The 13,876-nt window shown below is 40.3% G+C and overlaps 3 protein-coding genes across 5 annotated transcripts; 2 read left to right on the plus strand and 1 right to left on the minus strand.

The window, feature by feature from the left end:
- Positions 1-446: 446 nt before the first annotated feature.
- utp15 (UTP15 small subunit processome component) lies at positions 447-5,594 on the minus strand. Of its 2 annotated transcripts, XM_058071503.1 has the most exons (12): positions 5,431-5,594; positions 5,075-5,166; positions 4,756-4,848; positions 4,489-4,673; positions 3,404-3,582; positions 3,157-3,282; positions 2,779-2,914; positions 2,602-2,686; positions 2,352-2,507; positions 1,645-1,746; positions 1,398-1,531; positions 447-1,043 (listed from the first exon to the last, which is right to left on the minus strand). In XM_058071503.1, exons 2-12 carry the CDS (start codon positions 5,162-5,164, stop codon positions 740-742), a joined length of 1,590 nt encoding a protein of 529 aa, XP_057927486.1. In that variant the 5' UTR covers positions 5,165-5,166; positions 5,431-5,594; the 3' UTR covers positions 447-739. The 2 variants fall into 2 exon arrangements, with proteins under 2 accessions (XP_057927486.1, XP_057927485.1); XM_058071502.1 differs by having other exon boundaries at positions 5,075-5,594.
- Positions 5,595-5,863: 269 nt separating this feature from the next.
- On the plus strand, positions 5,864-7,769 carry LOC131128561 (transcription factor BTF3-like). The gene is given in 6 exon segments (XM_058071504.1): positions 5,864-5,960; positions 6,527-6,595; positions 6,673-6,786; positions 7,036-7,237; positions 7,323-7,379; positions 7,455-7,769. Coding segments are annotated over 5 exon segments (489 nt in total). The 5' UTR covers positions 5,864-5,960; the 3' UTR covers positions 7,502-7,769.
- Positions 7,770-11,183: 3,414 nt separating this feature from the next.
- il12b2 (interleukin 12B 2) lies at positions 11,184-12,843 on the plus strand. Of its 2 annotated transcripts, XM_058071047.1 has the most exons (7): positions 11,184-11,245; positions 11,327-11,402; positions 11,485-11,724; positions 11,794-11,896; positions 11,970-12,160; positions 12,276-12,424; positions 12,507-12,843. In XM_058071047.1, exons 1-7 carry the CDS (start codon positions 11,243-11,245, stop codon positions 12,636-12,638), a joined length of 894 nt encoding a protein of 297 aa, XP_057927030.1. In that variant the 5' UTR covers positions 11,184-11,242; the 3' UTR covers positions 12,639-12,843. The 2 variants fall into 2 exon arrangements, with proteins under 2 accessions (XP_057927030.1, XP_057927029.1); XM_058071046.1 differs by having other exon boundaries at positions 11,485-11,896.
- Positions 12,844-13,876: the final 1,033 nt, after the last annotated feature.

The following is a 13,876-nucleotide window of genomic DNA, read 5'->3' on the forward strand; positions in this document are numbered from 1 at the left end:
TGCAGCATCCGCTGTAGGACGACCAGGTTCAGAGACAGCTACTTTCCCCTGGCCATCAGACTGCTGAATGCCAAATAAGCCCCTCTACCTTTACTTACATTATTATTATTTATTTAAATTATTTAAATTATTTGGGCAATTTACTGTTCACGCTGCACTTTACATTATGTTGTTCATATTTGGTGTCTATTCTATCTATTTATTCTCCACATTATTATTATTATTTATTATTACTTATCTTCTTTTGTGTCTGTTATTATATGGGAGCCAGGCAACGACATTTCGTTGGCAATTTCACTACTGTGTTTTTGTGCAATGACAATAAAGGGAGTCTATCTATCTATCTATCTATCTTCCCGATTTGAAAAAATATTGAGCAACTGATCTGTGGCGCTCAGAGAGAGTAACCTCAATAGGAGTAACAATATGACAAAAGTTTATTCATATGTTCCTAAGAAATGTTTATCAATGCAATGAATAGCAACATATCATACAGACATGGACAAGCTCACACATACTCCATTTACAAGTGAAAGTATACTGTATAATTAAGTCTTTCCAATAAAAATTGTTGATTTTCTACTCAAGAATCTGAATTCGTGAATGCACATTGCATTAGTCCAATAGGCTCTCCTGAAACCTTCGCCAAACTATTTTCATCCAATGGGGCTATGACATGTCCCTGATGTGAAGCACCTTTATCTAATGCATTGATAAAAAAAAACTTATAGTAGAGGCATCAGGTAGTCTGGAGGTGAGGTTGTGAGGTACTACTACCTTCTCCCCCACCCAGGCCGTTGGGTCTGCCGTTTCCTGAGCACGGCACCTCCGTCCTCTGGTGGCAGAAGGAAAACACAGTGTCCAACATACCCAGCACTTCCATGAGTTCTTGCTGGTAATCAATTTCTCTCTTCAGTAGATCCTGAAGACGCAAAAGCTGGCCGTCCACGACAGGCGACAGGCCGATGACTGACTGGTAAATGTCCAGGATCATATCAGCTGCTATGATGAGGATCGATGCAAACCTCGGGTCAACCAAGTTCCTAGAAAAGTTACAGGGAAATAATCTTCATTGACCAGTTATAGAGCACAAATTTGAAAAATATTAATACAGTACTGGATTTCCTCAAAAAAGGTACATTTAGTCAACTTCAAAGAGTGAGATTTGTCTATTAGTCACTAAAACCTATAGCAGAATTCAGCTTTACAGATGCCATGTCAACTGTGCTGCAGTATGGTAATCATATTTTTCAATGTACATGTTTTTGTCATCATTGCACCCACTATTGACAACGATTTAAAGTGATTGAATATATTAATGTAATTATGTTTTACAATAAGACAGCCATTAAAAGTCTGCTGGTAGTAAAGCCAGAATATGGGGTTTCAAGTCTCACCCTATTAAAAAGTTGAGCAACTTCGACACATCCTGTTCATCCCGTCCCGCTAAAGCGTTTTTCAGTGTTCCTCTCCGATTCAACTCCTTCATAACAGCAACGGCAATGTCCGGATTCTTTCGTCTGGTCCACGACTAGAAGACAATGAAAATCTTTATTGTTAATAATGAAATATACTTTCATGTATTTGGTTCAAATATATAATTGACAATGGGATTAAAAGCCATTTATGTTTCTAATCATGTACCTCCAGAGCTACATCCAAAGCCTTGGAGACATTGAACCTCTTTAGCTCTTTGTCAAATTTTGCCAGATGTTGTCTCACAGGTTTACTGACAAGAAAATCATCCTGGAAGAAAAAAACAACAATATTAATAATGGTGGCTGTAACTCTTCTTCTTAACTTAACCTTAGACACACAGTTAAACCAAAACATTCTGCATTAAAACAGACTGTTTTGGAAATCCAAGAAAATGTAGCCTGAATAGGTGCAGATTGTGGAAGATCTACAAAGCTTTCTGTGCGGGTTATCGTGTGCAGCTGCTCTATTGGACTCCACAACTCAATACAAAAGGGCTGAAAATGAGCATCATAGGTCCCCTTTTAAGGCTGCACGGTGGGGGAGTGGTTAGCGCATAGGCTACACATCTATGAGACACGAGGTCAAGTCCACCCTCGGCCATGCTAGGTTAATTGGCGAATCCAAATTGTCCATAGGTATGAATGTGACTCCATTACATATCTTGTCAAGGGGCATCAAAGGCTAAGTCATTTTACTTAATTGTAATTTTATTGTACATTGGTTAACATCTCAAGATACTTGACAGTTAAGAATGTTAAAATGACAATCTTTATAGTTCATCAAGAAAGCCAGCAATTAATTCAATCTTTATACTATTTACAATGAGAACTTTGAAGTCATTGATAACCAGATTGCATTTGACGCATCCTTACTTGTTTAGAGACGTAGTTCTTTCCTTTCACAAACACACGGTATGAGGGTCCCCGCTTCTGTTGACGCGACAGTTCTTTCGACTCGTCAGAGTTTTTCCTGTGCTTGATGCTCAGAATACCGCTTGTCATACCCACGACAATGGCCTCATCATCCGGCTGAAAAGAAAAACAATTGTATGGTCACTATCAGCCAACTAGAGTTACACAGATTTGACTTAAAAATTGACTATTGTCTTTTTCAGTTCCTTACAGCCAAAGCAAGACTAAGGATGGAGGTATCATAGTCAAAGTTGTGCACCACTTTGTAGTTGGTGGTGTTGTACACCTTCACGTGCCTGAATAAAACAAAAAAGATATTAGGTCAATATGCTTTTTGAAAATACCTTATGATGTTGGATCATGGCTACCTATCAATCTGTTTACATACCTGTCCAAAGAAGCTGACAGCAGCCTGTGGCCACTGCTGCTCAGACACACACAGGTGACAGTTTTGTGATGGTTCCTCAGTGATACCAGGGGCTGGCCACCTTTCAGCAAATCCCACACTTTGACATAGCGTCCCCCTGATGAGAGCAAAAAAAAATCAATGCTTGAATGCCCCAGTTCCCTCAGGACACTTTAACCAACAATCAGTTCCAAGTCTCCATTAATCATATAATCAGTTATGCCTGTTGCCATTTTGTATAATCTTTGGCACAGAACCAAGGGAGTTTAATAACGGCAAGAACATATACTAATTCAGGAGAACTGATAATACGCAAAGCCAGTATTACATGTTTTTGACATAAAAACAATCATTAGATACCTGCTGAGACAAGGAGTCCCTCAGAAGGGTAGAGAAGCAGACTTTCAACTGGCTGGCCGTGGTCCATAGTCATTACAGACTTATCCATCCTGCCATCAAACACTTTGAGTGTGTGGTCATATGAGCCTACAGGGAGGGGAAACAAACATCATTCATAACGCACACCCTGGTCACCATGGCCATACCTCAATCCACTGTATTCCACCCTTAAAGAATGTGTATGTAGCAACAACAGAACTATTCCCACCTGTAATGAAGAGATCTCTGTTGAGTTTGCTCGTGACGCCACAGCGAATGTAATCTGTATGTTCTTGGTAGCTGGTGACCTCAACTGCATTTGGGATGTCCCAAAGCCGACAAGTATGGTCATCAGACCCACTGAGGATCTGGTACTGGTGCGCGGTGAAGTCTGTCAAGTGTACAGCTCTAAAGGTAATTAAACGAGACAAGAAAGTTCACAAATCAGCCCTGACCAGAAGTTTGCCAAGCCTGACCATTTTCGGTGTTGTCCGAGTCTTACTATTCAGTTCAGTCAATGGATTACTCAAGATTCCATGATTCAATGTTAGGCCTGTCACAATCAACTATAAATCAATTAACCCACACAATAAGTAAAAACAAACTCAATAATTTTGCTGGCCTCGATATACAGACATGTGCATGCGTGTTTGTTTTCTTCCTCTACCAAACAGGCTGAATGACAAGAGGGTCTGTGCATTTGTCTCGACACCTGGGCGTGTTGGTTCTATAACAGAATGAACAGCGTGAAACCTCCTGTCGGTCATTCAGTTTCTTTGTACCAGGGCGTGTAGTCGGGGTCACTGGCCAGTGGTGCAAGTGAGGAGCCAAGCAGCGTTTAAACTGATTTTGTCTGTGCATTGTCATGGCAATGCGAAAATGGTGCACATTGGCACAAACTGAGGAGGCTCCTACACGACTCAATTACAACTCATTACTACGTCCAGTGCATGACAATATTTCACGCAACGCGCCATGATCCCGCATGGGTATGCACTGTCAACGCTGAAAGTTTTGAGCAGAAATGTAAGGGGAACTGTATACCGGTTTTATCCCCAATCCGCAAAATGATGGGTGGTCTGCAAACGCAAATAACGGCCTTGGTGTCTTATTAGCTGCAGGGCAAAAAACTCTAGCCTTAACTACTATGACTGTCTGCAACATTTTGGACTATAGTTTAATATCCAGCAGCTTTAATTACAGCTAGAATTAGCTTATTATATATATATTATTATATTATATATTATACAGTAGTTTTAGTTTCCCTGCACCAGCATGACATAACTATAAGTATAATAAATTCAAGTTTCCTACTTTGTGTGTCCTTTGAACATCCTGAGGGCCACCTTGCCGTTGACATCAAACAGCTGCACCACTGAGTTCTTACATCCCGCCACAAGGAGCTGACCATCTGAACGGAACCTCCCGCAGTAAGCCGTGTCCTCAAACCTTGTGAATGTCTTCACTGGCTCCTGTGAGAATGGGCCATAAATATGGATCTGTGGAAGAAAAAAAAATATGTGTAAACATGTCCAACAAAGAATGACACCATGAAAACATTTGCTAGACTAGACTGCTTACTCGTGTGAATGCAGTGACAGCAAAGTTATGTGGGGCGACTGGGGAGTAGTCAATGTTTGTGACTGATCCAAATTCTTTTATCTGGATTGGAGCCTATTGGAGAAAAAGAACATCACAACTGAGAAACAAATATAAAACGATGTAATTACGCATAGGAACACACTACGCTGAAGTTGGCTTCCGATTGGGCATTTCAGGGGAAATGTAAGGTACATTGTCGACAGCGTATTAGGTTAAGGAGAGTTTAAATCGAATCGGAAGCCAACTTCAGCATCGGATTAGGCGAATATGTCTATTTCGCACATCGAACGACACTCACCTTGTAGTTTTTCCAATACAGTGTATCCTGTGTCACTTTTTCTCCAAGTTTTGGATGAACAGGAATTTTTGTAGGTTTAAAGGAAGCCATTTCTATTTGTGGGCGAGTTTACCCAGGTAAAAGACAGCGTTGACAGAAGAAAGGTTTTAAAATAGCAAGGCCATGAAACCTGCAGTACAATCTCAAACTTCAGTACAAAGAAGTAAGTGCCTCACACTAACGCCTTGAAAGAACAATACAATACGTTTTAGTGGTTGCCAAATAAAGCTGAAAGACTTGAGCCAACGTGCTGGGTTAGCGCACGGAACTTTAGCCTGCTAGCATTCGCTACTAAATCGCCGTCTCCTGAGCCTCACCTTTAAAATCACAAGGCCCAGTGTTCGTATATACTAGTTAAACAGGGTGATTCAAAAGTATGCGATATTAAAGTCGATTATAGAAGCAAACCAAAAGTTAGTCATCATAACACGTTATCACATTGTCGCAAACTGCAAAGGAAGCCGCCATTTTGGATAACGTGACGACTTCCGGTTTTGAGTAACACAACTTTATCGCTCACGTTTATATATGATTAGAATAAAGACGATGTTACTCTCTATTATTTATTGTACATACTAATTATTTAGATGAAATATTACAATTAGTGTTATTCCACACATGGTGCGTGAGTTCACAGCAAGACGTACAAATTACAATATAAAAAATGGATAGAAACTTTATTATTAGTGTTATCTATGAAATTATAGCCTTAATTAAAAAAATAAAATGTACACAAATAATATCTGTCACATCAGGTACTAAACGTTCCTAATACGTCACGTCCGATTCTTCTTCCTTTCGCTGCGCTTCGATAGGCAGTGCGAGCCGCGTGATTACACACTCCCAGGTTGGTACGCCACTTAATCAACTTTACCAAGTAATTCAACTTGTTTTACACCTGGTTCAGTGCAGTGTTTAATATTAGTTACATAATATGACTAATTAGAGACCACCATTCCACCATATATGCTAAGAACTCTTCGAAAAGGCCCCAGCTAGCCTATTAGCTTGGTGGCTAATAAGTAGCTTGTGTCCCACTGTGTGAGTTAGACACATTGTTTACAAAATGTCAACTCCCATGGGAAATCATTGCAGCATCGCGCAAATAACACGTTTAACCTCTATGACTGTAGTCCAAATTAGATTTCAGCATTCTGTCTGATTTCGATGGTGGGGGTCTGTTCAAAACTTAGAGTCTGCGTCTATTTTTAACCCTTTAACACAGCTGTTCCACACCAAGGTGGGATTTGAGGGAGTTTCATGGTTGACTGTCCATTTTGTATAGAGCTGCTCTATTACCAGTCAGCGTGTACTCTATATTGAAATGTATTACATTTAGATGTATTCAGTTGTACACTCTTGTCTCAAAAGGCGAAACTTCCTTGGTTTTCAAACTTCTATTTGTCCCGTTAGATGAAGGAGTCCATAATGAACCAGGAGAAGCTTGCAAAATTGCAGGCGCAGGTCCGCATAGGTGGTAAGGTGAGCTGGGCTACATCTACATGTTTAAGTATGTCAATTTTCAAGCATTAACTGTGTGGTGGTGGTTGTTATTGCAGGGAACAGCCCGAAGAAAGAAGAAGGTGGTGCACAGAACCGCAACAGCAGATGATAAAAAACTGCAGTTCTCCCTCAAGAAGCTCGGAGTCAACAACATCTCGGGGATTGAGGAGGTACGGCTACATCTTGCGAGATCCAGTACAAGACCTGTATGAATAAATGTTGACATTATCATCATCAAATGTTGAGGTCAAACATAGGTTGATTTGAAACAGGACTCCAACCTCTAGGCCAAAGCCTTGTACCAATCAAAGGGTGGGGCCAAACCGCATCAAGCTTCTGTAAATAACTACACTACATGAGTTAACAAATGTACTTAACTACAACTCTCCTCTTCCCCTCCCACATGTCTGTTTCTATAGGTGAATATGTTCACAAACCAGGGAACAGTGATCCACTTCAACAACCCAAAGGTGCAAGCGTCCCTGGCTGCCAACACCTTCACCATCACTGGCCACGCTGAGAATAAACAACTCACAGAGATGCTCCCGGGTATCCTAAACTAGCTCGGAGCAGACAGTCTGACCAGTCTAAGGAGATTAGCAGAGACACTGCCCAAGCCAAGTATGAACAGTTTTGAACCCACCATATCTATGCGTTTCGAGTTGTTTTGTTCACCTCTCATGTGCAATGTTTGTTTCCTTTCTAGGCGGTGACAGTAAAGGCCCAATGGTTACTGCAGAAGAGGAGGATGATGAAGTTCCCGGTGAGCAATGGCGTCTTCTTGATTTACACCACAATTACAAACAACCCATTCTAACTGCTCCCTCATATATTTCAGATCTTGTCGAAAACTTTGATGAGGCTTCAAAGAACGAGGCAAACTGAACAGACCCCAACAAACACTTTGTCGGCTCTTAACTCGCCTCATTTTGTATTTGCCCGACTCGACTGCACGCCAAGTTGATTTGGGATACAAACAAGTAAAAGTTGCTACATGGTTCTGCATCATTCTACAGTAAAAGTATTTTAATTCCACTGAGGTGAATGTGGAAACCTTGTGTTGTTCTCCGTGCTGCCACTCCTGCTTTACCACACCAACACAGAAACATGTTCTAGTAAAACTAATCATGTAATAAAAATACATTTAAACCCATTTCTATTACTTTACTCTTCTCTTTCCCACATGGTGATAATATATAAATTGAATATGGAGCTTCAGGAGCATGTGTTAATGGACAAATCAGCACCATAACAGAAGACCTTTTACACAGTACATCCTGGACATCTGTTATTCACCATTCACACAGGAAATATCCCTACCCTGCTTTACATGTTCTACTTACTCCAAAGGTGGAATATTGCCAGGTCTACTCATTTCGTGTTCATGCGCTTATTACAGATCAAGACATGGGAAAATGTTGACCTGTACATGGGGGTGTTTTGATGATGACACATAAGAAATCATTTAATCTGATACACCGTGGGAGTAGTGTGTCCCAAAAAGATTCTGACATCAGAATCTAATTTGAAGATCTCAGAACCACAAACAGTTAGCACGCAGACCTCGCAGCTAGGAGACCCGAGTTCAATCACACCCTCGGCCATCTCTGTATGGAGTTTGCATGTTCTCCCCGTGCATGCGTGGGTTTTCTCCGGGTATTCTGGTTTCCTCCCACATTCCAAAAACATGTTAGGTTAATTGGCGACTTCAAATTGTCCATAGGTATGAATGTGAATGTGAATGGTTGTTTGTCTATATGTGCCCTGTGATTGGCTGGCGACCAGTGCAGGGTGTACCCTGCCTCTTGCCCGAAGACAACTGGGATAGGCTCCAGCACCCCCTGTGACCCTCCTGAGGACAAGCGGTAGAAAATGAATGAATGAAAGAACCACAAACAAAAATGTTAAGGGAACACTGAAAATTCTCATTCCCCTGATAACCACACACAACCACATTACATCAAAATATCATTTTCCGCCACTCAATGACAACATAATTGCGTCATGGTTCCTCCAGCATTAAAACAACTCGCTAAACTCAAATGGTCACTTCGCATGTCACCATTATCGATGAATACCAGGTGGCGGATAACACAATCAGTAACGCAGCCCGCAACAGGAAGCATGAGTTGCAGAGTTTACACGATGAAACTTGTATTTCACATGACAGGAACTTGTGACGCATGTGTTGAAATATGCATATGAGGAGGTCTTATTCTTTCTTTGATGACATTTTCCTAATAAATAGGGGTTGCCCAATTCATGACTACGTAGTGGAAATCCTGTTTGTGACATATCTATTCCTCAAAAGCTTTATGTTATACTATCTACACCAGGGGTCTCAAACATGCGGCCCGCGGGCCAAATGTGGCCTGTAGGACACTAGTTTGAGGCCCCCGCCTTGATATGAAAGTTTAATGTTTGATATGGATGCTGTATGGTATCATGTACCCAGAAAAAATTATTACGTTTGATTAATGTTCATGTTAAAGAACTTAATAGTTATCATCCCAATCCGTGTGGAAGTGGTAAGTTTTTGGCTATTTAAGTTTAAAGGAAATAACTTGAAGGCTACCGTTTAGGTCGCTAGCTGTCTAGTTTGCGAGTTAGCATGTGTCTCAAGACCCTGCAATATGTTGTAAATAAAAAGAGTATAAATGTGACTATAGTCGTGTTTTGTCATGTCTACAGGGCTCTAACAATGCTTTGTTAATTTTAATCTGTCTACCCTAAATTTGTCTACCCACCAACTATATGTGGTTTCTTAAGTTTTTATTATTTGCCGTTTTATTATTATTATTATATTTATTTATTACTGATTGATTGATTTTCTTTATCTTATTTTGTGCAGAAAATTTAAGATATTTGAGAACAGTGGAATGTTTTATCAGAGCTTTTGTACAAAATCGGAACCAAGGCAAATTTGTATATTTTTCTGTTTTTAATAAATGTGTTTTTTGTTTTTTTTTGGAAAACCTGATGCGGCCCAGCCTTGCCCAGACCCTAGCTCCAGTGGCTCCCAGGTAAATTGAGTTTGAGACCCCTGATCTACACCATCGCTACTCTCCATTTGCACAGTAGATTTGCTTAATGTTTGTGTTCACAATGACAATTTGACTGTCTTCACCATGACAGTCCGGTACAGCGACTGCGCTACTGCAGACGCTGCACCGATCCATCTGTCAATCTCACGCTCCAATCTTCGTTCACTCATGAACAAGCCACCCAGATACTTAAACTCCTCCACCTGGGGAAAGACCTCACTCCCAACCCGAAGGGTGCAATCCACCCTTTTGTGACTGAGAACCATGGTGCAGAAGGTTGCAGCCTGATGAGGCCATCCGGACCACATCATCTGCAAATAGCAGAGACAAGACCCAAAGAGCACCTCAACACCTTGGCTGCACTTAGAGATCCTGTCCATAGAAATTAATGAAGATATGAGATAAGATATAGATGTGGTAATGGTTTCATTCATTTTGAACACACGTACAAGTTGCAGTGGAATACGTCTTCTTCTTTCTCTTTCGGCTTTTCCCTTCAGGGGTCACCACAGCAAATAAATCTCCTCCATCCAACCCTGTCTTCTGCATCTGTTGCTCTCACACCAACTACCCTCATGTCCTCCTTCACTACATCCATAAACCTCCTATTTGGTCTTCCTCTGCACCTCCTACCTGGCAGCATCCTTCTACCAATATATTGACTATCTCTCCTCTGGACATGTTCCAACCATCTCAGTCTGGCCTTTCTGACTTTATCTCCAAGGCCTCTAACATGTAATGTCCCTCTGATGTACTTGTTCCTGATCCTATTCATCCTGGTCACTTCCAATGAGAACCTCAGCATCGTCATCTCTGCTACCTCCAGTTCTGCTTCCTGTCTTTTCCTCTGTGGCACTGTCTCTCAACCAGACAACATGGCTGGTCTCACCACAGTTCTGTAAGGAGTAAGCCAAGCTAATTTAATCCCACCCTCCATAGTTTTCACATCAATCACAATACATTTGTACACTTGTGTTTTTAATGTACTATAGGAAAATGATAAGGCAGTAGATAAGGTTATCTAAACTGAGAAAATATAAAAACAAATTCCTTATCTTAAGAATGATAAAATTCAAAATGTTTTTTGGCACCTTCTCTGCATACTTTTATAGAAATTATCAAAGTAGTTTTTGCATAATCCTGCCAACTACAAACAAGTGATGATGACGTCTTGGTGGGGAAAATAAGATCGTTATTCTGTTTATTTATCAGAATAGTACATACTGCGTCAATCAAGGGCAACCCCCACCCCATTGAACACTTATGAATCACTTAGTATTAGTCATTTTTATCGAATTATCTTCTTCGAAACCACTGGTGCTGTATTCTTTGTTGTTGTTTTTTTTTTTTTTTTTTTTTTTTACTAAATTTCAACAGGAAATGCTGTCGCTCAACAGGCTGTGGCCATGGTTTATACTATGTCTCTTAGTTTCTCACTCACCCCCACCACAATGGTGATGATGCTCTGCTGTTGTGCAAGAGTATAAAAATGAGCTTCTGGGTCCAGTTGAGGAGCATAACAATCAATGTGAGTGCGGCTGGACTTCTGCTCTTCATTTATTATCAGTACTGTTTCACCACAATGGTAAGAAAAGTCCATAGAATGTCTTGTATCATCATGAAGTGTGCTAATTTGAATGGATTATACTGCATTTCTCTTCCACAGAGATCACTGTTGATATTTGGGCTCCTGTTCCTCAGCCTCATTGGAGCAAATGGACTACAGCACTTCCCTAAAAGCTGTATGTTGTACTGTATCATATTATATTTGTGCATTACTATATTTTATCCATGTTTAAGTCGTCATCTTTTCCCTCTGTGCAGACGTCATGGCCTCAAGTACTGATTCTGTCAAGCTGCCCTGCGGCACAAAATCCCAAACCAACGTCACATGGAAGTTTGAAGATGACGATGTGGACTTCGATGACAGCATCTCGATGGATGGTCCAGATCTGATAGTGAAAGAAGTAGATGAGGCCATACTGGGGGAGTACACTTGCTTGACTAAGGATGAGAAGGCATCCATTTTTCTCCTGTTGGAGGTCGAGAATGAAAAGGAGCTTGGTGAGATAACATGTCATTATTTTATGATGGGTTTGCCTTTTTATTTATGTACATTGTGTGTCTTTACAGATTCTCTTCTCAGCTGTCGCGCCAGGTCTTATAACTGCGCTTTTAACTGCATATGGACCGCCAAAAAATATGAAGCCGTGCGCCTTGGACTGGGACCACACTGGTATTATTGCCGCAATGACACAACAAACCCAGGCACAGTTTTAACATCTTTTGTGTCAATGCCGCCAAAACAGTCGTGATGGAGGTGACCTGTGTCAGTGGGTCTACAACACCCATCAGACCCAGGATGGGAGATTACACTTTAGGCTGACCCACTCCCTCACACCCTATGCTGAGGAGAGCTCCATGCTTGAGCTCACAGCCGAGGCCATCATGGACCACTCCATCCTCAGGAGGACCAAAAGATTTTATCTTCGAGATATCAGTGAGTGATGATACCATGCAATCCACAAAATCACAGCTGTCATTATAGAAATAGGTTGTTTTTCATATCATGAAACAGCGCATTATCATTATTATCGCCATTCTTTTATACCCAGTTCAACCAGATAGTCCTACGATAGTCAGCTGCCAAAATGTGGGTCCAAACATTACCGTGACCATCCATCCTCCATCCAGCTGGTCCACTCCTCACAGCTTCTTCAGCTTGGAGCATCAGATTCAATATGAGCGCAAGGATGACGGCAAGGTGAACTTCTACAACCATTCTTTACACAAAGCTAATTTGTAAATCTTTGTGTCTCCCTCACCGCTCCTTTGTGTCTCCTCAGTGGGTCCTCTCCTCGACCACCATGATACCGGAAAAAATCACCAAGCTGAGAGTCCACTCCAGGGACTTGCTGGTCCAGTCAGCCTGGAGCGAGTGGACCAACTGGGCTACTTTGGAAAATGTAATTGTTTAAATTGTGGGATACTCATTGAATTGTTTACTTGTTATGTGTGATGGAACATGATGATGGAATACTGCCATTCTGACACTAAAACTATGTACTTATTTGTATATTATTTATTTGAAACTAACCTCCACTCCATCAGGTCATGAAATAAATATTTCCTCTCTTGCCCAGTCGTTGGTAGGCTATTCATGTAAGGTATTATACTGGTACAAGTTATGATATTACATATATGATATTACATATATAGGCAAGCCTATAGATCACTCTTTATCATGTGTTGCCCCTTTTGCCGAGTAACAATACATGCACTCATAGTGTAAAATATACAGTACCGGCAGACTAAGAAGCGCAATTAAATCAAAATGTAGTTGTTTTTACAAACAAAGTCTTATTCAGTGTCTGTATTTTCTAATTTCATGAACTCATTGCAGGTCCAAGTGAAGAAAAAAGAAGCTTTTAAAACGCAAAGCAAAATTTTGTTGTCCAGAGATGCCATCTAGATATTTGGACCGAATGTCAAGAATCCAGCAGAATTAGGACAAGATTTTACAAACTTGTTAAACCTGTTTTTATAACACATCTTATGGCATAATTAACAGCACAATTAATCTCTTGAGTGTGTGCCATTGTGGTAATGAGCTAACATTTTGCTGAAAACAATATTAAAGCATTCAATAAAATTCGTATGCATTTGTAATACATGACGATCAACACCAGATGGCAGTAAAGCCACGATTTTCCAGATACTTTTTTAAATCACAAACATTGTTTTTTTTATGACTTTAATATATTGTTTGAGGTGTTTGCTAATATATATATATATATATATATATATATATATATATATATATATATATATATATATATATATATATATATATATATATATATATATATATATATATATAAAATACCTCCTTTGATATAATTGTCAATCTAAGGTGAAGGCGGCATACATATATTAGAGTTGGGCGGGTGAAGGTTCATGAAGCTTTGAGGTACTGGAACAGTCGGGGCTTTGGTGCTTCAGTGAAAAGCAACATTAGCGGCATCTAGTGGAAAAAATAAGTCAAAGCAATCTGTGTCACTAATATGAGTGAAACGGGTCGCCATTACCAAATACACAAACAAACTTGCCAATTCTCATTGTTCAATTGATTGGTGGTTATTATGAACACACGTTAGCGCAAAAATAACTACTCAAATCAATGACACTTTATATTTTTAACGGATAAAATGACATA

The sequence above is a fragment of the Doryrhamphus excisus genome, chromosome 4, assembly GCF_030265055.1.
Source record: "Doryrhamphus excisus isolate RoL2022-K1 chromosome 4, RoL_Dexc_1.0, whole genome shotgun sequence".
NCBI classification, from domain to species: Eukaryota; Metazoa; Chordata; class Actinopteri; order Syngnathiformes; family Syngnathidae; genus Doryrhamphus; species Doryrhamphus excisus.